Source organism: Anas acuta, chromosome 3, assembly GCF_963932015.1.
Source record: "Anas acuta chromosome 3, bAnaAcu1.1, whole genome shotgun sequence".
Classification (NCBI taxonomy): domain Eukaryota; kingdom Metazoa; phylum Chordata; class Aves; order Anseriformes; family Anatidae; genus Anas; species Anas acuta.
The window spans coordinates 90,123,864-90,151,402 of record NC_088981.1 but is presented as its reverse complement, the minus strand read 5'-3'; the positions used below and the strand labels follow the sequence as shown (position 1 = coordinate 90,151,402).

Sequence of the window (27,539 nt, the reverse complement as noted above, 5' to 3'; positions counted from 1 at the left end):
CTATAATTCACATGTATACACATACACTTAGTGTCTCCAACTGGAGCTGAAACCTGCTCAAGGTCTGTTCTTACCCTTGTATGGAAGGTTCAAATGTAACCTGTAAGTTTAATTTAGATTTTGTAAGCATCAAAGGACAGAAAATACAGAGATATGATTACCGCACCAAACACTTCTTTATTCCTTATTTTTGAAAATGCAGCATACCTATGCTTCAATATTTGAAAGTTAATAAAACTATAGAATTATACATGACATGTATATGCCTTACCTGTGGAACCACGAGGACACAAACACTGAAACACAGGTTGCTCTCCCAGTTGGCTCATATCAATGCAAGTTGCTCCATCAGAGCAAATACTTGGGTAAATCAAACATGCATTTTCAGCAAATTGGCAAAATTTTCCTGTCCATCCAGGTGCACAGAGACACTAGATATTAAAACATATATGTGTATTAAGAACAAAATAAAACAAAGCAAACAACAAACTACCACCACCACAAATAAAAATATAAAATGGAAATGTAAGGTAGAAACTTTGTACACATTTATTTGGGTCTTGTATGTCACTACCACAGGGTCCATCCATCAGGAGCAAACAGCTTCACGGGTTGGAGCGTGGAGATCTGCTCCATGTGGGACCTATGGTCTGCAGGGGGACAGCCTGCTCCACTAGGGGCCTTTCCACAGGCCACAGGGGAACCTGTGCTGCATGCCTGGAGCACCTTCTGCCCTCCTTTTGCACTGATCTTGGGGTCTGCAGGGCTGATTTTCACTCCTCGCTCTCCCAGCTGCAGTTGCACAGCAGGGTTTTGTTTTGTTTTGTTTTGTTTTTTTTCCCTTTTTCCTTTTTTTCTTAAATCTGCTCTCCCAGAGTCACAAACAGCATTGCTTATTGGCATAATGCCAATACACTGGCAAGACACACAAAAAGCACCAATGTAAGTAATATTAGGAAGAGAGCCTCCTTTTGTGTATGTGTTTTTTTTGTTTTTTTTTTTTTTTTTTTTTTTTGTTTTTTTTTTTTTTGTTTGTGTGTTTTTTTTTGTTTGTTTGTTTGTTTTCTCAGAGTGAGGCAAAATAGGATAAAACATCAAGTATCTAAGTAGGAGGATATTAGCATTAGCAGCATACATGAGTGGAAGTATTCATTCCCCCACATCCTGCTTATGGTATATGAGTCATTATTGCAGTGTTGGTTCTCAATGGCTGCTGAAATGGCTTACTGGTTTGGTCCCAAATCTGAATAGATAAGGGATCCACAAAGGTGGCTAAGCCTTCTGCTGGTTCTATGCTGCCCACTGTGATCACTGTAATCATAGAATCGAGGAATATCCCAAGTTGGAAGGGACCCACAAGGGTCATTGAGTCCAACTCCTGGCACCACACAGGTCTACCCAAAAATTCAGACCATGTGACTAAGTGCACAGTCCAAACACTTAAATTCCAACAGGCTTGGTGTCGTGACTACTTCCCTGGGAAACTTGTTCCAGTGTGACAACCCTCTCAGTGAAGAACCTCTTCCTGAAATCTAGCCTAAACCTCCCCTGCCTCAGCTTGACACCATTCCTGCAGGTCCTATCACTGGTGACTAAAAAGCATAGATCAGCACCTGCCCCTCTACTCCCTCCTGTGAGAAAGCTGTAGACCACGATGAGGTTTCCCCTCAGCCTCCTCTTTTCCAAGCTGAACAGGCCACGTGACTTTAGCCACTCCTCATACATCTTCCCCTCTAGGCCCTTCACCATCTTCGTCACCCTCCTCTGGACACTCTCCAACAGTTTTATGCCCTTTTTTTACTGTGGTGCCCAGAACTGCACACAGTACTCGAGGTGAGGCTGCACCAGCGCAGAATGAGACAATCACTTCCCTCAGCTGACTAGCAATGACATGCTTGATGCACCCCAGGATACAGTTGGCCCTTCTGGATGCCAGGGCACACTGCTGGCTCATATTCAACTTGCTGTCAACCATGACCCCCAGATCCCTCTCTACAGGGCTGCTCTCCAGCATCTCGTCACCCAGCCTGTATGTATAACCAGGGTTGCCACATCCCAGGTGCATGACCTGGCACCTCCTGCACCTCTTCAGTTGCTCTAGCATATGTCACCCAGAAAGCATTTTATTTCATGTTTTGATAGTGGAGTTTATGCAGAGGTCAGTTTATCAGTGGGGCTTTCTCTTTTTTCCAGATTCTTTCTTAAAACTACTTTTAGGAGACCTAGAGATCCTTCAGAGAGTACTCTAGGAAAATAGTATTGTTCCTTTCCTCTCTCACCCTTGGAAGATCTAGAATTTTTTTGTTATAATGAGCCTTCATTTTTTATATAAAACAAATATCCACATACAGACATATAGTATTTGTAAAAGAAGGGAAGTGAAGACATTACACCAGAGTTAAAAGTTTCACACCAACAGATGTTATAAGAGAGGTTCTTCCCCCTGACCTCAGGCCAGGGTCTTTAGCACTCCAGGGACATTAAGAGATGAGATACTTCATCTCTAATATAAGATACTCATTCATGTGAATCTCTGATTTCAGGTAAAGTTATTAAGGGCCTGGACAGAAAAAAAAAATGCATAACTTCAATTAATTAAATTAAATAATTAAAGATGTTATTTTTTCATTTTTCAGGTAGACATTTGGGGGAAAGCAGAAACTACGTGAAAGAGAATAATATTCCTCTGGCTTCCAATGAAGTAAAATTCTCTCTACGAATATCTCATTTAGGGAGGGATGTGGGGGTGGGAAGGAACTTGATTTTTGCATAGCTCAAACAGGTGCCACTTCTCGTGTAATAAGATTTTATAAAATAATGGCATTTTACTAATATTTAATTACACCTGAGAAAGGGTAGTTAAGAATTTTGTTGAGTGTTTGGTAGTAGAGGAAGAAAGGTACTGAGGGGTGAAAAATAACCATCAAGAAGTGCTAGAAATTCATGATGGGATTTTGGAAACAGCTGCTGAGGATGCCACAAAAATTTATACAGCATGTGGAGAATGTGTGTCTGATCTTATTCGCATTAACAAACAGGCTTAAAATTTTTGTTATAAGTTATGTACCTCAGAAATACACAGTGCTGAGCTGGCTGGCTGAACTTTTATGGAATCTTTCTACAGCCATCCTCCTTATCTCAAAAGGCCAGTTCCTTATTAGATAATGAAGACAGAAAAGATGATGTTTGGGGAATTTCTGAATCCTTGAAAAGTGACTTAAACTTGAGCACAGGCTTGCTTTTAACTGATTTTTGTTAAAAAATAATTCAAACTCAGCTGGTTTTCCCATTCCTTGAACTTCTTCCTGAGATGCAGGAAAAGAACTTATTTCAATAGTTACACGACATTATTGGTTCCATATTATTAAATGCATAGGGCCAAACAAACTGCTTTTGCTTACACAGTGCAAATGTGTGAAAGTGCAATGGTCTTATTTTGTTATATTTGTTAATGGTCTTGTTTTGTTATAAAATCATAATCTACGGACAGCATTGGGGGAAACTCATCCTGCTGCTGCTATTAACCATTGTGATTCAGCCGATATGAAACATTTAATTGCTTTTCTACTTACAGTGAAAATATAGTCTATGCTCTTAATGACGATAAACATTAATTCTCACTTGTCAATACAGCAGTAAAATTCAGTCCGCATTTATTTCTTGATTATTCACAGGACTCTTAAGCCCTGGGCCCTGTCTATCTTTTGCCCCAAACACCTAATCTTTTATATCTGTTGAGTAATAAGAGTGTAAAATAAATATAAATTGTGAAAGACCCAACCACTACTTTCTCCATATTTCTCAAGAAATCATGGTACATAGTCATTTTTTTCTGTTTGTTTGTTTGTTTGTTTGTTTATTAGTTTGTTTGTTTTTATACCTGGTCATAACTGTGAATAATCATAGCTGGAATAAATATTGTGTCAGCTCAGCTAACTAGTTTACAATCAGTGCAATTATTAATATGATCCTTCTTTTCTCCTTACTTCCAGTGTAATTCCCACTTGATGAAGATATTCCATTTATCAGGATATCTTATTTAGTGCAATTATTTTTCAACATGAAAAATATTCCAGGTGTTGTTTTGGTTGGTTTATACAACCAACAGAAAAGAAACATTAGGTTTGCTTTGATTCTCTTATTTCTGTTTTGGGAATAGTTGTTGCATTGTAACTCAATGCTTCATAAAAAAATACTTATTTATATAAAGGTTTTGTGAAGGCTATATTGGGTTTATGTGTCAAGGGTTTGGTAGCAGGGGAGCTGCAGGGGTGGCTTCTGTGAACAGAGCCCAGGAGCTGCCCCATGTCAGATCAGAGTCAGCTCCAGCTGTCTCCAAAAGGGACCGACCCACTGTTGGCCAGAGCTGGGCCAGAGAGTGATGCGGCTTATGCCCCTGGGAGAACATATTGCACAAAATCAAGGAATATCCCAAGTTGGAAGGGACACATAAGGATGATCGAGTCCAACTCCTGGCACCCCGCAGATCCACCCAAAATTTCAAACCATATGACTAAGAGCATAGTTCAAATGCTTCTTAAACTCTGACAGGCTTGGTGCCTTGCCCTGGGGAGTCTGTTTCAGTGTGCGACAATACTCTCAGTGAAGAACTTCTTGGTGATATCCAGCCTGAACCTTTCTTGTCGCAGGTTGACATCATTCCCCTTGGTCCTACCACTGGTCACTAAAGAGAATAGATTGGTGCCTGCCCATCCACTCCCCCTTGTGAGGAAGCTGTAAACCACAATAAGATCTCTCTTCAGCCTCCTCTTTTCCAGGCTGCACACAGTACTTCAGGTGAGGCTGAACCAGCATAGAGTAGAGTGGGACAATCACTTCCCTCGACTGAATAGTAATACCACGCTTGATACACTCCAAAGGGTTGGCTCCAAAAGGGACCCCCTGTTGGCAAGAGCCAAACCATGGGGCAATGCCGGTTATGCCTCTGGGAGAACATGTTTAAGAAAGGGGAAAATCTGCTGCACAATAGCAGCTGGGAAAGGGGAATAAGAATCTGAGATAGAAGCAGCCCTCCAGACTCCAAGGTCAGTGCAGAAGGAGGGCAGGAGTTGCTCCAGGCACGCAGCACAATTGTCTCTGCAGCCTGTGGAGAGGCCCCTGGTGGAGCAGGCTGACCCCCTGCAGCCCATGGGTCCCACATGGAGCAGATCTCCATGCTGCAGCCCCCCTGTGGAGGAGCCCCCGGTGGAGCAGGTGGATGTGGCCTGGAGGAAGCTGCGGCCCATGGAGAGCTCCTGCAGGAGCAGGCCCCGGGCCAGAGCTGCAGCGTGTGGAGAGGAGCCCATGCAGGAGCAGGGGTATGGGGTGAGCTGCCACCCGTCGGGACCTGTGCTGGAGCAGTTTGCTCCTGGGGGATGGACCCTGTGGTACGGAGCCATGTGGGAGCAGTTCTTGAAGAGCTGCTGCCTGTGGGAAGCCCCCACAGGATCAGTTTGGGAAGAACAGCGTCTCATGGGAAGGAACCCATTTTTTGCACAGCTATCTAATGATTTAAGTTATATTCAGCCAAAGATGAACAAGGCAATTCTAGTTACAATCCATCTTTGTGATAAGTGTTTAATATGATTGTACCCCTTATTCATGTTGGTAAGTTTAGAAGGCCCTGATATTTAACAATCTTATATATTATTGCATATATATATATTATATTATATATATTTTTTATAAAACATTTTTGTTATAAAAATTATATATTTTATATGTATATACATTATATATTTATGTATCTTTATTTGTATATATTATATTTGTATATTTATTGCTTCTATATTGCATTGCACATTTATGATTGCCAACTAGCAATGAAAGTATAGCTATAGAAAAAATCCTGAAATTTTAGAGGCTTAACAATGAGCTTAAGCTAGTTGACACTGAAACATGCTCAGTATGTTTTCTGTTTATATTGCCATATATACTATCCTGTGCTCCTTACTATAACTAGGCAACTTTGGGGAATAGTTAATTAATCTGTGTGTTTTGTATAAACTATACATTTGAGTCCTGGTACATCTCTTAACTAAATGCCTTTAAGTCACACTGTTGTCTGACAGTTTTTTAAAGAACATTATCTTATTCAACAAGAACATAAAATTCTTCATTAATAGCTTTATTTCAATAAAAAAGTTATGTATGAGATCCAACCAGGTTGCTCAGGATATTTTTCAGTTGAGTCTTGAAAACTTCTAACTCTGGAGTCTGCATAACATCTCTGGCCAACCTGCTCTAGTTCTTGATTGTCTGTACAGTGAAAACATTTAACTTATATCTAGTTGGAATGTCTTTTGTATCAGTTTGTGACTGTTGATAATACATTAATACAAACAGACTAAAATCTTTTCTAATGACAATAAAAATTGCCTCTATCTGGAGAACTTCTTCATACATGTTGAAATTAATCTTTCCAGTTCTCTTTAATACTTAAACTGTCTAACTGCTAGATTAGGCAATAACACATTGTTTTATATAATTTCATATGTTTGAATATATAGGACCTTAAATCATTGAAAGATTTCATAATAAATAATTTTTGAAAGAGCACTGTCTATTAACATTGTGACTATTTATTATCCAACCTATTAAACTTTTACACAGAACAATTCTGGCTTCACTCAATGAAATTAAAATCATAATTCCTTAAGGAAAAAAAAAAGAAAAAAAAAAAAGTTGCTCATTAGCACTATCTTTTCTGTGATTCTACAATCCAGAAGTGCATTGCAGACACGTATGTTTACATGCTGCAATGCACTTTTAATGCACATGCTGTTTTTAATGTTTTTAATGTTTTTAATGTTTTTGTAATGCACATGCTTTTTTAATGCACATGCTGTTCCACCCTGGTAAAGGTTTTCATCTCCCCCATGTTTAATATCCTCCCATATAAATTAGAAACATCTGTGCTGTAGGTTGTATGGCCTTTAATATAAGGACTATTTCATAGTATAAAATCAATAAGTAATACTTTCACTGTTCTTGTTTTAACACTGTTTCCTTAAGATTAATTTTCCTTTCTTCTGGAAAGTCTTCTTGTCTTTCCATTCCTATCACCTAAAACCCAGCTTATATTATTTGTCTTTTTCATTGTGTCAAAAACGTCTTATTATTTTTTTTACTTTTCATATAATTCTTAGAAATGGCATTGTATTTTATCAATAACAAACAATATTTCATAACTATCATATCCCAACTCTTTCAGTGTAATATTTCCTAGTTTTAACTATGTTATTTCTCATTATTTGTGCTGCCTTATGCTTTGTTTGCTTTGCTGGCATTGAGTTAAAATGACTGTCATGTTCTCATAAAAGATTAGTTTAAAAATTAAACAAGATATTCTTATTGGTTATCCCCAGTTTATTTTATTATGCTTTTACATTTATCTATATGCCATTATAGTAGATCAATTAAGATACATTCTACCTTTACCATTTACTCATGTAAAGTTATTACATTTTCAGAGTTTTAACTTAATATTTTTATTTTAAATTAACACTTGGAAAACAGAATATTTAGTTCAATACATGAAGAATTCCGCTGTTCATTAACTTCTGTAATGCTCAGCAATAGTTAATAGCATGTGTGAAATGCACCTAGGGTGCTTTGATGCTGTTTATTTCAATAAAATAAGAAAAGTAAGAAAAGGTTGTTTTGATAAAGTTCTAATTAAATACTGAAGAAGCACAAAACTGTATAGGATTCTTTAAAATTTATGTGAAGTCTTCTGTAGAATTACTGCTGCTGCATAGAAGGAAACGGACTAATTAACTTCTGCAAAACTAGCCCCCAGTGGAAGTATCTGACTTTGAACTGCTGCTGTTTGAACAGTCAGCTGGAAGGACAAATACAAGAGAGACATCAGTAGAACTAATGACAGTGGCAAAGTGGCTTCACATAGTTGTAACTATATTGCTCAAACAGTCCATGGGGAGAAAACAGTAAGAGAGTCTCTAGATTTTTTTAAAAGGAAAATGACAATAATCTATTTTATATGTTGTACATAAATATAAAAGTTGCATCTGAGAGCAGTAGATTTTGCAGTGCCAATTTTCATTGCTTCTAGCATTGCTAGTAGAGCTGTTATAAATATTCATAACAATTTTATCACTCCAACCAACTGCTTTAATATATAGTATGCCAAACATATTAAATGTTTGTTTGTTTCCTTAAAGGTCTTTTTATTTATTTATTTATTTATTTAATTAATTAGTTTATTTTTTTAATACTCAGAAGACAAATTTTGATTGATACAGTATGGAGGGCTTCAAAAGAGCCCTAGTCTCCCTCCCCTCTGCCCTTCTTTTTGTTTTGTTTAGAACTACATTTGTTAAATAGGGGAATGCTTTATCTCAGCTATACTTCTTTTACTTCCTTTTCATTCTGAGCATGTTATCTAGAACTTATTTATTTCTTCTCTCATGCAATAAATACAAATGGGTTCTCCAAGTGTATGGCTGTGGCCTTCTTAGGGCAATGAGATCTAAGCAGTGTGACTGATGTAGCTCAGGTTGGAAGATGATTGTTCATTCTGCATAGAGATGCTTTGCTTCTGGGTTATAAATTCAGCCAGACTTCTGTGGATAAACTGTTGTCAAAGAGCATTAAGACTGAGAGAGCCTCCTCAGAGAACAGCTTGCAAAGTGGAAAAGGGGAGCAGTGACAGCTGAGTTTGCAGTTTGTTTCTCAGGCTGTTTGAGGGTGTACCACGTGCTTGTGGGCTTGTTCTAGCCACACTTCTGGAAAAAGCAGTTTGACTCCCATCCTAGCAGGTGGCTGAAGGCTCAGATTTTGCACCCACAAGGGCAAAACTAATCTGGTTATGAATGAGACATAGAGTTTTGTCTACCTGATTGTTACGGTAATTGTTATAGTATCACTTATGTTATGGTGAAGGTGTACCATATAATGGCATTCAGAAGTGGGGAAATGGGGGAATGGGGAGTGAAAATAAAGAAAAGAGAGTTTCCATCCTCTTTCCTCCTTCCCCCATTCTGAAAAAAAAGAACTTGTATCATTGCCTTTGTTGAAGGTAGTTCTTTGTGTTAGCATGTAAGCCTCTTCTGCTTTACTAGGGAACACAATGGTCCTATTTTACTTTTTAAGTCTAAACCACAATCATGTGACCTCTGGTGTTACCAATTATTCATTTATACTCAGAAGTGTACTTTATCAACCATATATTCTCTCAGTTCATAATTTGTTATTGAAATATCTTAGGTTCACCATAAAACTCCAAGTATAACAGCTATGGCTTTGGTAATATTCGTGAGGAAAAGGATCAAAAGTATATATCATGAACAGCCACAGAACCATCTGCAGGGCAAGTTTTTAGGTACAAACCTTTTCTATTGTATTAATTTTTATGTCCTGTTACAGTGGAACATATTATTCTATCTACACTATTAAATACATATCCATATATAAAAGTGATTCTCTGTGATTATGTACCAATGTATATTGGTACATAATTAGGTGGTTTCTAGTTTGGTTGTGGTTACAGAATCACAGAATCATCTAGGTTGGAAGAGACCTCCAAGATCACTGAGTCCAACCTCTGTTCTAACACTAACAGTCCCCACTAAACCATATCCCTAAGCTCTACATCTAAACGTCTTTTAAAGACCTCCAGGGATGGTGACTCCACCACTTCCCTGGGCAGCCTATTCCAATGCCTAACAACCCTTTCAGTAAAGAAGTTCTTCCAACCTAAGCCTCCCCTGGCGTAACCTTAGCCCATTTCCCCTCACCTTGTCACCAGGCATGTAGGAGAAAAGACCAACCCCCACCTCGCTACAGCCTCCTTTAAGGTACCTGTGGAGTGCGATACGGTTGGTTAATAGATATATGTTTTATTAATCAATATTTCCCAGGCATATGCTGGATGTTTGTAGAACACATATTCTTCAAGACATTTATAGAAGTTAAAAACATGATTTGTTTTTGATCTAGATTTGGTCTGCCTTTACAGCACAATTTACTTCCATATCCCTGTATAAACATAGCCAGGAATCAGCACCAGTTCCTACTGATCTTTTGAAAGGTACCAGGACATTCATTGACAATGATTCCAACATTACATTTCACATTTCAGTTTTAGTACAGCTTCTCAAAGAAAATGTAAATGTTTGCTTTGAATGACCCTAATTTTAAACTCTATAGAGATATCAGAGATTATTGTCTCTTTCTTTAATATTGCTCTAGTTTTTATTTGCTTGCCAATGCAGCCCAGCAATTGAGGCAGTCTGTGTGACTTGCTTAGTCCTTGTCTGAAGTGTAGTGCATGCAAATGGAAACGGCCCTTACAATGACACTGCTTTCACTTCATATTTTAGCTTCAGCTTTTGTGTCTTTATAAATCAGTTCTTTTGTTAGCACTAAGTACATAACCGTCCACGAATCAGTGGCTTGTCAGGATGATGGGAGAAAGGCATATTGACAAAATAAACTTGGGTACACTACGCAAACCATATAAGTTGATAGATTGTTGCTTGTAACATGGTAAGGAGCAGTGAGGAAAGAAAAAAGCTGTGAATGAGCTTTTTTACACCCTACAAGAAGGGGAATGCATTTTTAATCTGCATTTAGTCCCTCCATAACCAATGTGTGGTTGAGCAGAAATTGGAAAAAATACGTAGCTATTCCAAATACTTTACCTGCAAATGCTGTAGGGCTGTACTTTCTTCTCCCTCAAATACACTTCTGTAGGTAGTCATCATTAGGCTATGGATTCTGTAAACACTATGCAATTCAATGACTGAAATATAAGAACACAATATTTTGTCCTTCCCTAGAGAATAAGGCTGGTATGCCTGGAACTAGACTGTCTTCAAATCCTCAGCCTTCCACTTTCATGTTCTTCTGCTCATCTTTCCAAGATTCCAAAATTTGATAATGGGCAGTTCTGTTATCCTCATAATTTAGGCTAAATTAGCTTAATCTTTTTATTTTTATTATTTTATTTAGTATCTTTGGTTTTGATATTTATTTATTTAACTTTTTAAACAGAGATAATTCTTTTTGTCTTGATCTAAGCCACTTGCTGTAGATAAATAGGTAGTGGGATCCCACCTTTGAATCCCTTCTTTCTTCCCTAGAAGAAAATCATACAATCACAGAATCAAGAAATATCCCAAGCTGGAAGGGACCCACAAGGGTCATCGAGTCCAACTCCTGGCACCACACAGGTCTACCCAAAAATTCAGACCATATGACTAAGTGCACAGTCCAAACACTTCTTAAACTCCAACAGGCTGGTGCAGTGACTGCTTCACTGGGGAGCCTGTTCCAGTGTGCAACAATATTCTCAGTGAAGAACCTCTTCCTGATGTCTCAGCTTGACACCATTCCCGCAGGTCCTATCACTGGTGACTAAAGAGAATAGATCAGTGCTTGCCCCTCCACTCCCTCTCCACTGCAACAGGCTCCCCAGTGAAGCAGTCACTGCACCAGGCCTATTGGAGTTTAAGAAGTGTTTGGACTGTGCACTTAGTCATATGGTCTGAATTTTTGGGTAGACCTGTGTGGTGCCAGGAGTTGGAGTCAATGATCCTTAAGGGTCCCTTCCAACTTGGGATATTCTTGATTCTATGATTCTGCTGAAAATTAATGTATACTGTAGTTATTCACTAGGACAGGACAGCTGTGACCTGGCCTAGCTGATCTAGCTGAAAACTGCTGATACATTGCATTACACTGCATTTTATTACCTAATAATTTTTTAAATGCTTATGGTGTAGTCAGTGGTGCATGGAAGAAGCAGCTGCACAGCACTATGCACAAATGTAACCATTTCCTTGTTAATGTGACTTCAACATCTTTTGGTACCTAGAATTAAATATTCTAAATATAGTTGTTCCTTTGTTTTTCTTCTAAGGAAAACTAACAGCCCAAGATTGCCTATACTTTGTAAATCTGTATGTACATTTAAGGTTATAGTTTTGATTTGTCTGTAACCTACAAAACTCATTGTTGTAGGGGTTTCCAGGGTTTTCCAGTTTTTCAGCCTCATTAAAACAATTTTGATAGAACTGCCCATGATACACCCTCTACTGAAAGAATTATGCCCACACAAAAGTGTTTCTGTTTTGACTATATGGATTGTCCTTCTCCCTTCATCAATAGTGCTGTGGGATCTCATGTCAAATTCAATATCTAACATGAGCTCAAAGTTGTTGTGGTGGTTTTACTGTGCTGGGCAGCTGAACACCACAACCGCTCTCTCACTTCCCCTCTTTAGATGAGGAGGGGAAGTAAAGCAAAGAACAACTCATGGGTTGAGATAAGGATAATTTAATTAAAGGGAAATAATAATAATAATAATTAAAGAAAGATTATTATGAACTAAACAATTTAACTAAAGGAAAAAAAAAAAAGAAAGGGGAAAAGGGAGGGGGAAAGGAAAAAAAGGGAGGAAAACAAACAAATAAAACAAATGAAGGCTATGTGGAAGTGCAGAGGAAAGAAATTACTCTCTACTTCCCACAAATGAGCGATGCTTGACCACGTCCTTGAAGCAGAGCCTCAATGCACGTAGCCGGTGTTCGGGAGGAGGACCAATGTTTTCACAACGAGAGCCCTCTTCTTCCTGTTCCACCTTTTATTGCTGAGTGTGACATGGTATGGTATGGAATATCCCTTTGGTTGGTTTAGGTCAGCTGCCCTGGTGATGTTTCTCTTCTCACTTCTTGCCCACCCCCTAGGAGGGTTAGAGAGAGTCCCGATGCTGTGCCAGTAGATGCTCAGCAGCAGACACAACACTGGTGTGATAACACTGCTGTTCCAGCTACAAGTGCAGAGCACAGCACTGTATGGGCTCCTGCAGGGAAAGTTAACATTCCAGCCAGACCCAGTACAGTTGTCTTAATCATCACCGAGTATCAGGAAACAGTCACTGCTGTGTAACTGACAGATTATTTTTTCTTGTGCATGCAGCCTCTATTAGAACACTTTTTATGCTTTTATATATATATATAATTCTGAAAAAAATCCTGAAATTTATCTATAAAAGAGGTCTAGCTCTGTTACAGTCCTCTTGGCTGTTGGCCAGAACATGCACATCTAGCAACACACACTGTGGGATCTTGTGCTTCATCTGAGGAGGGAGGGAGGCTAGAAAAAGCAGAATATTCAACTATCCTGTGTCAGTATTTTTTGTTTGCCTAGATCCATTAAAGTGTCATCTAGATTTATTTATTTTTATTTTTTTTTTCTTAGAGATTAACATGCTCCATTAAATGTTTTATTTTGTTTCATGAGGGAATTGCAGCAGAAAATATTTCTCTATCACTATCCATCAGGTTATCTCATTAAGTCAACTTTGTCTGATGTGATCTGTTTTCATTAAGCTATGTTAACTGCAATTAATTATGCAACTACACACTATTTTTCTATTGATAAATCCTATATCAATGTATACATCATTACTTTGGTTCCCAGGATGATAGAAAACAACAGGTATCCCCAGCAAAGGATATTATTAGTTGCTACTACAACTGTATTCTGAAATATGAGGTATTAGAATTGAGATATAAGAACTATGAGAACATGAAATATGAGGTCATTTTCCTAAGAAGTAACAATACCCATATTTATCTGACAGTAGTATCATCAATAAATGCTTCCTAAGTGTTACTGTCTAACATAAAGTTAGCATACATTCGACCTAGGGATTTCTTCATAGAGGCAGAAGTAGTTTTTGAAACTTAGAGTAAATTAATGAACATAATAAGTGTAAGCAGAATATTTATTTGTGTTACAATTACTTGCAATTAATGCTAATTACTAATAGAGGGTTTGTGCTGATAATTGTTACAATTCCAAAAACATATAACTATACTGTTTCAATTCTAATTACTACACTTTTTAGCTAAGCTAGAGATGAATTTCAAATCCAAAATCCATGTATAAACTATATCTTAAGATTCAACACTTTGATTTTTTGAAAATTCTTTCATCATTCCTTAAGGTCTCTTAAAGTATTTCTCAGGAAAGTGGTGGAGTCACCATCATTAAGAGATGTGTAGGCGTGGCTCTTAGAGACATGGTTTAGTGGTGTACTTGGTAGTGTTAAGTGATGGTTGTACTTGCTGATCTTATGAGTCTTTTCCAACCTAAATGATTCTATGATTCTGTGATTCTGTCACATACTATACCATACCACTCGGTACTGTAGGCATCGATGTCTACATAAAGCAAACCAGCCTTTGCTGTGCCATCTCATTTGCCTGCATTTTATAACCTAACAAAGTTTCTGCTGAGTATCACATCTTATAGTGGTCATGAAGGTGTGTTTTTGATGATTATCATATAACGACATTCACTGTCAGATACCTGTTTTACTTGTGTGTTTTTTTTTTTAATGTATTTTAATTTGTATACTCTAGTTTTTGCTGTTGCTTGACATAAGTGGACATAAGATACAAATATCTGAAAAGAGCTGAAATAAATGTTTTGGACCTGAATATAAACCTGTGCGGTGTCAAGGGTTGGACTTGATGATCCTTAAGGGTCCCTTCCAACTCAGGATATTCTATGATTCTATGATTCTATAACATTTCTATCATGTAGATAAGTTAACTGAGAGATACAAACACCAGTATGGTCTTTTCTTGACTCTCCTTATTTCAGTGCAGCAGAGCTGGGCGTAGTATTCCTGTTTGTTGCATCTGTTATCAACAATCATGGAATCATAGAATGGCTTGATTTGGAAGGAACCTTAAAGGTCATCTAGTTCTAACCCCGCTGCCATGGGCAGAGATGCCACCCACTAGATCAGTTTGCCCAGGGCCTCATCTAACCTGGTCTTGAACACCTCCAGAGATGGGGCATCCACAATATCTCTGGGCAACCTGTTCAACATGGCAACAATGTGCAGGGGCAAATTATCAGATAAAGATACTTCCTAGCCATCTATTTTATTCTTCTGTGGGTATATTGCATACTCAACAAAGCAAGAATTATGCTCTTCTGTAACTGTATGTTTTAATACTCTGTTAGTAATAATATCTGATATACAATATCTTGCAAAGTGCCTCAGGTTACTGTTAAAATACATTAAGTTTCTCTAGTTAATGTATATTTGCTGACAGTGCAAAAACTATTCCTTAAATGCATGTTTTAAAAAATCAGTATTCAAAATTTAGCAGATACTATATACTTCTTCCAGTAAAAAGAAGTATTAATTAATTGCTCAACTTATGATTCACATGTATTTGTTTAACTAACTTTCTCATGCTCTTAAATAAAATTATTGTTATAGATCTGTTACAGATCTGATTACCTTTCTGTAGAATTGCAAGCAGCTGAATGAGTTATGGGTCAATCTAAATAGCAGTTTCTGGCAATTAAGATCAGAGACCAAGTAAAAGGGCAAAATGCAGCAACTTGGTGACTGTGATGCAGTCAACAGTGGTATGAATCTGATTCTTAGTGATGCTTGAAAAGTCCACAGCAGAATCTGAATTAGAACTTGCACAAAAAGCTTAGGTGCAAAAATACAAGCTGACTACTTAGAACAAAGGACTGGAAGTTTCTTTTCTCTTTGTTCCTATCTATAGATAGGAGAAACAATCTTTGGTCACCTGTATAAAGCAGATGAGAGATCAGGTAAGACTCAAGAAACCTGACCAAACACAAAGAGCCAGCTGGAATGCACTGGGGAGAAAATATCTATGCTTCTTCAGCTTTTATGACTGTAAGAAAGTCAGTAAGATCTGTATTGAATGAATAATTACATGCAAGGAGCATTCAGATTCAAATTAAGTTGGGAGAGAAGCTGTCAGGAACTTGAATGCATCAACAGGCTCCAATCGGCCTAACCTGTTTAAAACTATCTTTTTCTACACTCTTCCTCTGTGACCTCTTTCCCCTCTCTCACAGGTTTAACTGCCTGTGTTCAAGGTCAGCTCAAACATGGCACAGAAGTGTCACCTTGGATCAGCCTGCCATGAAAACAAATCCCCTCTCTGAGATGTGCAGTTACAGGCCTTCCATTCATTTACTCATGAGCTGTGTTAAAGCCCAGGTCTTTACACTAGAACTTTTCCAAGTTATTTTGTCAGTAGGTATGTATCCAACTTTGTATCTTCTTGATTCTGACCTGTTGACTTGACTACTCAGCTTGACTGCAAATTTGCTTCGTCACTACAGACTAGTCTTGGCAGTGGGCTATTGGCTGAACATTGACCTTCAGTGTTATTGCGGCTACTGAGGGACAATGCCCCTTGCTGGTGAGGACATTCACTGTTCCTGCCTGCCTTGCTGTAACACTTGGTCCCAGCAATCCTTCCTTTACAGAGTAGACTACTCTTCCAGCTCCCTGTCACAAGAAGTAATAGTAATCCTAATGTATTTTGCCTGAACACCTAAACGGACAAGTGGAAACCAGAACAGTGTTTAGACAAATATTGTTTCTAATAAAACATAATCAAACAGCTTTTGAAAAGATTATGAATCCTGAGAATTTTGAGTTCAGTCTAGGATTTGAACTGTTTCTAATTCTCCCAGGAACAGTCTGAAAATCAGAAGGCTATACCAAACTTAGAGGATTCTACTCACCTTTTCCAGGTTCTACATTCCTCTTTTCAAAATTCCAAGGGAGAAGAGACACCAGACTGTTTGGTCTCAGACAGACTGCAGGGAAGTCTTTGATCATGTGATCACTTTCCATTATTTGTAGAATGAGTGCTAGTTTAGAGTAATCTTTAAGTTGCGTTGGGGGAAATTATTATTTCCTCTCTATTGACAAGTTATGGCCAGAAAAATCTTGGTATATGATGGATATTGCTCAGAATTTTAAAGAGATATTTTGTTAAACCAGCCTGAATTATGGTGTATTTTGTTGCTTTGTGTGTGTGTGTGTGTGTTTGTTTTTCCCAACTTGTCAGTTAGAATCAACCTCACCACACTGCAGTTTCATCATCAGACTACGGTGTTTTTATTAAATTTAAACAATGGCAACAGATGTACTCAATTCAGGCAATGCATTTTTAAAGATTGTAATATAGCTGTGATTATTATCTGTGTGGATAATAGCACTGGAACACAATTAGTTATGTATTCTTTTAACTATAAAAATACTCTTCAGTCTTCTTACTTGATAAAAAGCCAAACATTGTCTCAGTAGAAAAGTAATAAAAAAATCCATATCACCCAAGTGAATACTCCTTGTGTATACACAGCAACTGTATAAATGTATGTCCCTCTTGTCTCTTAGAGTAATGAATGCATTTCAAGTTCTGGTTTTCTGAAGCTTTTATACTTTGGAACACTGAATTAGTTTAACATGTATTAAATTACTTACAGTGAATCCTCCAATTATATTAAGACACAATCCTTCATTCAGACAGTTGATGCTGAGCAGTCTGCAGTAGTCAATTACTTCCTCACAGTTCTTTCCAGTGAATCCTGGCATGCAGCTGCAAATACACCAGTGTATTTTAGAGTGTATTTTGGATTTTAAAAATTAATTGTATTTAATTATGTTCCATAATTCTATTAAATAATGTTCTTTCAGTAACAAAACAGATCTCAAACGTTATTTAGAATAAGCAGAACATGTTTTCAAGCAATTAAAATCAGTTCTATGAGTTTGGATATTTTCACTTCTCCATAAAATATTTTTTTCATTGATTGAAGTATTTTCATACCAATGCTTCATATAATATTCCAGAAACAAAAACAATCTAGAATGAGGCAATATTTAATAAAAAGCTGTAAACAAGGTTTTGGAAATCTATTAGAAAGGATGGGTCAATTAAACCATCAGAGAGAAAAATGAGAAATATGATTGTAAATCGGGTTTAAAATAGTTAGCATCAATCATTGCTAATGATCAGCAAAGACTAGTCACTAATGACACACTTAGGTATGAAGAAACAATGTAAGGAACCTGTGCAGAGGATAACACATGGCTGGTTTTGTGTTTGCTTAACTGTAATTTTGTATTTTCTTTAAAGGCGAAAACTAATATTCTGTTTTGTGACTGTTTGTTGGTTCTATGTGATATGAATGGAGCTGTGGCTATTCATTCTATTGTAAAAGTATCTATAGGTATTTCTTCTTCTTCATGCCAGCATTCGTCATTATAGAATAGTCTTTTCTATTCCAGCCCTCCAGTGTTTAAAAAGAATCCCATGTGCAGTAAAAAAGATGAGATTCAAATGGATAATAAACAAGTCTTATTCAAAAGAGATAACAGATCACTACAGAAAAATAAATATTTGAATATTTATATCTTGCTTAACATGAGGAAAAAGTAGAAACCAGAGTGCAAAAACTCTATTTTGTATTTTGAAAGATACATAATCTCTGTCTGATTCACTTAGAGACATACTTAGTATGTTCCTCTTTTTAAAGGCTCTTTCTGGTAGAAAATATTTAAGTAAAAGAGAAAGGAAACATCCAGTTAGGTGAAAAAAATGTGATTTTGAAGGAACACAAAAGTAATAGATAGGAGGTTTCTTTTGCTTCTTCTGATGGGTATTTTGTCTCATGGCTCAGCCCAGAAGCTGGAAATCATGAAGATGTTTTCAGAATGCATGGAGCCTCTCATAATTATGGAGTGGACAACATTAACAGATATTATTTTCAATATCTAGTATAATAGAGGCAATAATTTTCAATAGAAAATTTCTGAGTTAACTGTATTTTCTAAATCAGTTAAAGAATTCAAAAGAAGCTTAATCAGTGTGTATGGCTATGCACACCAAATGCAACTGTTACCCTTTTGAATACTTGGAATCAAAATTCTTGCAAAGTCTATTCTTACAAAATTTCCGGTTCAATTATTGTAACTACAAGTTTTTTCATATTGCTTAGATGCTTTTATTTCAGCAAAGATATGAGGGATTTATTTAAAGATATCAGGCAGTTACATGCTTAGCCATAAAAGAAATATTACATATGTATATAAACAACTATATAATATTTTTTGTTACAATTTGTTTTTAAAATCACACTTAAAAACAAATCAGATTAACTCAATTACAATATTTGTTTTACTGATAGGTTTTCAGCTATGATATGAATCAGATGAGAGAGCTCCTGTTATTCTTGGTTCTATTTACCTGAGTAATCTATGACTGTTTCATAAAATAGATAATAGATAATATTTGCACATTTTTCATAGTTTTGTTTTTGATGTTTCTTTGCAATAGACATGACAATGCCAGAGAATATAAGGTAAATTAACAGGAAAAAAATTGGCTGTAAAGTGGCAAATATGGCACTAAGAAAACAAATTTTCTCAGAACATCCTTTCACATTTTTTGTAACTTGTTATTGTCCTAAAAAACATGAATAATAGAAGTTACAAAGTAAACAGTCACAATTTATTGTGATTGATATCCTTGTTCACTGTCTATTTGAATTCACCTTAAAATTTGACATTTAAGAAAAAATGCTACTATTAGATTCTTAGCACAAAGTTGTATATGATATGAAGACTGAGGGGATGGAATTAGGGTACAAGATAGTCATACATCATAACTGAAGTGAGGAAAATTAAATCAAGTTTGTTTGTTATGTTTAGACTGGAAAACAACTGCTTTCTCAAAGAAGATAGAAGCTTAGATGGTGATGGATATAAGCAGAATGCAGCTTGAGCATAAGGAGAAGCAAATAAAGTAGGCACAACCAAAACAAAATAAAAGGAACAAAAGGTCAACTCACCTATTATTTATATGTGTAATGCCATTATATTTATTTAAAATGTTACGGTACTATTTAAGTTGATCAGTTGTTACAACAAGTGAAAAACATGCAGCTTTTAATGGAATAACTAGATATAAATACAAATACAATATAAATATAAATATAAACATGAACATAAATACAGTATTTGAAAATTATTACCAAAAATGAAAGAAAATTTCCACTTAGAACTTTGAATGACCAGCTTCAATCCTCCTAAATAATTTTATATTAATTAACGTATATTAATATATTAATATATAAACATTAATATATTAATTTACCTGAGGCTTTCCACAGGTAAAATAAATTATAAAAAAGTGACTCACACTCCCAGAAAGCTTCAAAGCTTATAACTTAACAAATCTGAAACTGTTAAACCACAGTTCCTATAGGTCTTCTTATTTTTTATTATTATTATTTTTTTTAAATCCAAGTTTAATGCAAGACACATTTACAAGGGGAATTTTGAGTCTTCAAATTAATAAAAGCTGCTGATAGTTGTTGATCTCTCTAAAGCTCTTCACACCTCTGCATTTCAACACTATCACTTTGGCAAGACTGCAGCACTCACAACCAAGTTACTGCATCTGGTCTCCTTGTGAAAAGTACCTGACACACTCCTTCAAAATGCTTTCTCTGACCTAAATCTTCCAAGTATAAGAGTACACTTATGCACATAATTTACATTCCCTAAGTATTTGGGATAAAGTTGTGGAAAATTGATTTTATTTTCACAAAAAAATGAGAAAATTAATTTATTAACAATAAACATTTTTTAAAGTTGTAAACAGTAATTGGATCCTTCAGTGACTGAGTGTTAAAACTAAAGCTGGATTTTGAAAATGAAGTTCCAATGTGGCCATTTTTATCTAACTTTTAAAGTTTACAGTTTTAGTATTTAGTTTAGTCTGGGCTTTCTCTGTACCTCTCTACAGAGCACCCTGTGAACTTTCAGAAAGTGCTTCATATCACCACCTGTTTTGGATACTTTACTTTGGAAAGTATGAAACACTTGCTGTAGTTCTTCTTTTCCTTCACAAAGAAAGCCTGCTGTATAGTTTAGATATTAGGGAATACCGTGAGGAAAGAACATGAGCAAAAGATTTTACTTAACGGTATGTTCAGGGCCAAACCCTTGACATTGTACAAAGTTGAAGGATGCACTGCTTATTACTGTATTCAATAATGTTTTCTCTAGGATGTTGCTTTCCCTTTTAAAATAATTCTTGGTGTTAAAATAATAAACTTATAATCCTTATCGCATATCTCAAACCAGCTTTCCATAAATGTGACTTGCCTGTCTTGTCAAATATGTATATTATAGATAGCACAACTGAATGCATAAATAATACAAAAATACTAAAGGTAAAATCTTGGCAACACTGCTATTAATAGGATCTTAGTGTTTGGTATTAGTAGTGAATAAGCTTGTACCCTTTTTGAGCCCAAGATACCTCTGGTATGGTATCTACCTTTAACAGTATAACTTAAGTGATTCACTTTATAACCAATTTAAATGGGTTGTTAATTTTCCATTTCTACTTTCTATTATATTGATCTAAATAATGTATACCTCTCTTATTCTCACATATTATATCACTAAAAAGACCATTAAAACACCATACCTTTGCATAGTTATTTTTATTAACCACAGTCGGTGGTACAACAAGGTTCATGTTAAAGCACCATCTCTAGCAGTGCTTTTTGAAATTATAAATTATTGAACAGCATTATACACAGGGATCGGAATATTTTTTTCAATATTATTATGATTATTATGATGATTATTAAGAGAAAAGCCAATCTGCATCTTGGTATTAATTGTTCATGTTATTCAGATTTTAAATGTAAGCTTTAGTCATCATTTCATACTAACTCATGCACCAACATACTGTGAAAAATACTGGCTACATAATAGTAAATTATTAATATCTTATATCTGTGTTTCAAATATTGGAAAATAAATGGTAACGCTGTTGTTCTGTGCTATGCATATGGGAAAACAACTGTGTGTGTGTGTGTGTGTGTATGTGTGTATTTATGTACACAGAATCTCTTTTGTTCCCTTTCATGGGAAAGTTGTAAATGTATTTCTACATATATTTATATTTCCAAAGTTTTCATCTGAATGTCCTCTTATATAACTTTATGTTCTATACTTCTGTTATGCGTTTGCAGTTTCTAAGTTCATTCGTAATGTGTTTTCAGGCTTTTGTGTACCACAGCTATCAATTTTCTGCTTTAATGAATATCCTAAAATTTGAAAGTTGTTTACTGCACTTCAGTAATGCTTAGCAGATTTTTTTAAGGCAAACAGACAAAAGCCAAGAAAATCTGAAGAGTACAAATTGTACTCTTCAGTAGTGTGAAAAAATATCTATAAAGCTATTTAAAACAGAATGAAATTGTATACCTATTGCATCACTTCTGTTATTCGCAAATGGACAATTTTCAGTATGGTCTTTCTGAATAATAATAAAAAAAAAAAATATGCTTCTTGAAGGATCAATCTAAGACCTACTAATGCGTGTCTGTGAATAAGGAATGGACACAGTTGTCTTATCTTTTCAGAAACATAACATAAACATCGTATCCTTTTAAACATCATATCCTTTGAATGGGAATGGTATCTGTAATTTAATTGTCTCACATACTGTTGGTCCATCAGGAAACTTAAGTGCTTTAAATCTTTTTTTTTTTTTTTTATCACTTCAATTGATTTTCAAGATGTTACATTGTAGAGCATCAGAAAATAAGAAAAAATTGTTAAAATGTGTTTATCGTTTTCTGTGCTCTCTATAACTGATGACATCTTTTCTTTCTGCAGTCAATGACATCAAGTGATCCAACAAAGTACAGACATTAATTTCTAATCTTACCGGCAGTTATAGTTCTGTTGTTGAGCTACACAGGTTGCATTATTTAAGCAAGGCAATAATTCACATGGATTCAGTATTCTTTCACAGAACTTGCCAGTGAATAATGGCAGGCAACTACATGCCACATCCTACAGAAGAAAAGGAAATTGGAAATACTTATTTTTTGTACCCAAGACAACTCAAAAATTAGTATTTACTTCCATTACTACAGAGACCCTAAACAGGACAGTGTCTCATCATATTAAACAGACTACAAATACATAACAAAAAAAAAAAATTGTAGCTCCAAATAGATTACAAACATAACTTAGGACAAGTGGAATAGGACATTTAGGACAAGTGGAATAGGACTTCCAGCACAAATTATACCAGAAGTGAGTTTGCTAGTTCGAAATACAGCAGCTCTAAATTTGTCTGGCTTTGTGATTTCATAACTGAATCAAGAAGGTGCTTTGTAACTTGTTTGTTTTTCCTCATTACTATTTTTTTTTTTCAGTGTGAAAATCTCTATCAAACAGTGATAGTGCAGGAAATACATCATACACCAAAGAGTATTCAATATTTAGGGAAGGAAAGAAAATGGTTTGTATCCTTCCCCCCCTCTCCCCAACATGAAGCACAGATAATATGCTTCTTTTTGATGCTGAAAGACATCTGCCAGCTACTGCAATCTGTAATTTACATAGCAAGAACAGTAAATTATTTTACAACAAAATATTTATTAGAGCTGATACTCTCATCCTTATTTTTCTAGACAATGTGTTTAGGCCTCTACAGGCCTTTCTATGTCAGAAAGAAAAGGGAAAGTATATGAGGGGTTGTTCCCTGACTGAAATTGGTAGTGCTCAAGTGTTTCTTCAGAACTGGTCCTAAAAGCATGATCAAGGAACTTTATTTTATCATCTGTTGAGAGATTTTTATATGTTTGTAACAAACTACTGCTAGTATGTGCTACTATATCTACTAGCTATGAATTAAGTGGAGACATGAAATATTTAGACAGTTTGCATAATTTAGAAACCCATCATGTTTTTTAGCAACTTAGACTTCTCTTTTTCTCTCTCTATGAGTGAGCATATATCACTGGTTTATGGTAACTGAGCTTTCGAACTCTTCTTTGACTATATCATTTCTGTGTAATCACTGCTATTTGCAATAGTTATGCTAATGAAAAAAACATTGACAATGCAGTTTGAAATACTACCAGATATGACTATATTATCAAATTTTGGAGAGTGTGCATGAATTCTATTCTATTTTACAATAAAATAAAATAAAATAAAATAAAATAAAATAAAATAAAATAAAATAAAATAATAAAATTAAAAGCAGATACCACAGGAAAAGCAACAATATGAGACTACTATTAGGTAATAAAGATGACTGTTGTATCATGTTTATATTAGAAGACTTTATTAGGGAAAAATAATTAAAAAAAGAAATGAAACAACATTGTTGGTTTCCTAAGTATCCTCTAAACAACTGAAAATGTGGAATTCAAACATTATAACCACAGAAATATTGTGAATATAATACATACAGATAATGCTAAGTTAGAATTAAATTGTTTAGCATTGTGTTCAAATATAGATAGTTGAAGTTTGTACTTACATTCGGCAAATCAATACATGTACCTCTGTTCTTACATGGCCTTGAAGAACACTCATTGATATCAATTTCACAACTGTGACCAAGAAAGCCTGCTGGACAATCACAAATATATCCAGACTGATTATATTGGCATAGACCCCCATTTAGGCATGGCAGAGATGCACAAGGATCACTAGGTTCCTCACAGAAAGGACCTAAAAGAAATGAACATAGGAAATTAGGGTGTGTTTGAGAGAAAGATACTTCTTGGTATACTGTCCATAAATATTAGAATCATAGAATGCCTTGGGTCGGAAGGGACATCAAAGATCATCTAACTCCACCCCCCCTGCCATAGCAGGGATGTCACCCAGTAGATAAGGTTGCCCAGGGCCTCCTCTAGACTGGCCTTGAACACCTTCAGGGATGGGGCATCCACAGCCTTTCTGGGCAACCTGTTTCAGTGTTTCACTCTGAGTGAATTTCCTCCTAACCTCTAATCTAAATCTCCCCTCTTTTAGTTTTAAACCATTCCTCCTTATCCTGTCGTTATCTGATTGAGCAAAGAGTCACACTCCATCTTTTTTATAAGCCCCCTTTAAGTACTGAAAAACCACAACAAGGTCTCCCTGGAGCCTTCTCTTCTGTAGGTTGAACATCCCCAGCTCTGTTAGCCTTTCTTTGCAGGCGAGGTGCTCCAACTCCTTCATCATATTTGTGGCCCTTCTCTGGACCTGTTCAAACAGGTCAACATTCCTGGTGTTCTGGGGGCCCCAGACCTGGACGCAGTTCTCCAAATGGGGCCTTGGAAGGTGTAAGTAGAGGGGTACAATCACCTCCCTTGACCTGCTGGCCACTTCTCAATTGAGGCAGCCTAGGATGCAGTTGGCCTTCTGGGCTTCAAGTGTTCACTGCTGGCTCATGTTGAGTTTTTCATCCACAGAAACCCCAAGTCCTTCTCTGCAGGGCTGCTCTCTGTGAGTTCTTCTCCCAGTCTGTGCTCATGCCTGGGATTGCCCCAACCCAGGTGCAGTACCTTAGGTTCATGTAGGCCCAGTTCTCATCTTGTCCGGGTCCCTTTGGATGGCATTCTTTCCTACTATTTTATCAACTGCACCACTCAACTTGGTGTCATCTGCAGATTTGCTGAGAGTTCACTTGATCCCACTGTATATGTCATTGATAAAGATATTAAACATTACTGGTCCCAGGACAGTTAATATATTGTGTTTGCCAATTTTATCAATTAATTTATTAATTTATTTAATTAATTTAAAGAGGCATTTAGATACTTTTATTTATTGTATTTTTCTTAAATTTTCTACATTGTGAAGCTCTAGTTACTGACTGAGACACCTGTAAACTATCACCACCTAAAAAGCAAAGACATTAGAATACCATATTCGAATAGCATATTAGAATAATATGCTTCCTTTTTTTTTTTTTTGGTGAATACACATTATAAATATGTGTGAGTGAGCAAACTCATCAGTATTAAAGGGAGGAAGAGATAGGGAACTGTGGTCCCAGGAGACAGGGAACAGTCACTCAACATCTGCCTCACAAAGGAAGCTGAATCCAGTGGGCTTCCAGACAAAGGAGGTTGTTCCCATTACTCGGTCCAGCGGTCCAGCGAGGCCGAGTGTATTCTCACACACACAAGCACACATACACAACGCACTCACAGTGCTCACATAGATTGGTATGGAAAGCGGTATCCTTCCCCACACCACATAGGCACAAAGAATACTCATGTGAGCATGTAAAACACAGATGACTTTAACATTCATTCTCCTCATCTCTAGCTAGTCAGGATCAAAGCTCACCAATGAACATGGACACTTCCTCACTTTCTAAACACAAATAGAACACAACATGAAGCCCTCAAACATCAGCACAAGTTCTAAATCTGGCTGATATCTATACACAGATCCTGAGCTTCTTACCAACTTGCTAGTTCAGACTTGGAGTCTTTCCAGATATGGGTGTTACTCTAGTCACTGGCCAGTCCAGCTTAAAAACCCAACCCCTGCCCAGTAAAGAAAGAGTGGTCACACAGAAACAGAAGGTAGTAAAGAATTCTACAGAGACTACACTGATCAGGTGCAGGGCTCAGCCACACAAACATAATAAGTAGCAGCCTTATTACACTACACCAGTCCTTTTGTCACCTCTTTTCTGCATTTTCCCATATTTTTACTTCCATCCACCCTAATCCCTACCTTTCTCTACCTTTGTTTCCTCCTAGATTAACAACCCTTACCTAAATGCTTGTCCCCATTAACCCCAGTTGACAAAACATTCATACACAAATTCAGTATATTTGATATGGTCCAGTAGTATCCACGTCCTGTTCAATTATTGTAAATCCAGTTAGGGGCCTACAAATCTGTCCACATACCTCAACAGTTATGAGCTACCTAGCAATTAACTTTTTTTTTTTTTTTTTTTTTTTAATGGTGCAACATTAAAGATGTAGAAGAATTATGCCAGAATGAATTTACTTCCATTTACTTATGAAAAATTGTATAAAAAATATGCTTTTTGCATATCCTATTCTTTGATATTCTGCTATGAAGGAACTCTGATTTAAAATGCCCTCTCAATACATACATCAGAAGCACTTTTCAATTATTTGCTGTAGCAATAACAATAAATTCATAACAAATCTATTCTCAGGTAGTAGCATTTATTGATTCCATATTTTGTCAGTCACTTGAATCAACAGAATTAAAAATAGACATTCATAAAGAAGTAAATTATACTTTTCAAAAAGATTTTTTTTTTTTTTTAATGGTAAACATAATGCTTTTAACTTGGAATTGTAAAACATAAGAAAACATAGCTAATTTGTTCTAAACTAATTTGTAGATAAACAAGTGGGTCACTAAATAATTTTCTTGCCAATACATACTAGCTGTATGGAGCTATTGTAAGTACATGGAACATTTACCAAGAGATCTAAATACCACAATCAATCTCTATTATATACAAAAACAGCTGATGCAACAAACACCTTACAAGAAAATACCATTAGCAGAAAAAGGGTCAAACCACATTTTAATTTTTATCACTCAATCCATTCATTGGAAATAGTTGTTTCAGAAAGGCAAGATGAATTGGACTTAGTTTTTAGGACATAATATTCACTTTTCTTTAGAATCAGAAGACATTCAGAGTACCCTTTCTGAATTTGTTGCTGTTCGTCATCACCATAGTAACAAAATTACAGTAAAACTATATAGCAACTTGCAGATGTTAGGGCTTGCTAATAGGAATAAACAAGAATGCCATTCCTCAAAATCATAGAATCATAGAATGTCTCACGTTGTAAGGGACCTTAAAGATTATCTAGTTCCAACCCCA

The 27,539-nt window shown here is 36.1% G+C and overlaps 1 protein-coding gene across 1 annotated transcript in view; it reads right to left on the bottom strand.

Moving 5' to 3' along the window:
• The window catches only part of EYS (eyes shut homolog), an 830,760-nt gene that overhangs the window by 748,800 nt on the left and 54,421 nt on the right, over positions 1 to 27,539 (bottom strand). Inside the window, exons 3-6 of the mRNA XM_068678264.1 lie at positions 24,195 to 24,388; positions 22,584 to 22,711; positions 17,312 to 17,426; positions 272 to 431 (exon numbers count right to left, since the gene is read on the bottom strand). Of these exons, the coding sequence (XP_068534365.1) occupies positions 272 to 431; positions 17,312 to 17,426; positions 22,584 to 22,711; positions 24,195 to 24,388 (597 nt within the window). The remainder of the gene's footprint in view (positions 1 to 271; positions 432 to 17,311; positions 17,427 to 22,583; positions 22,712 to 24,194; positions 24,389 to 27,539) is intronic.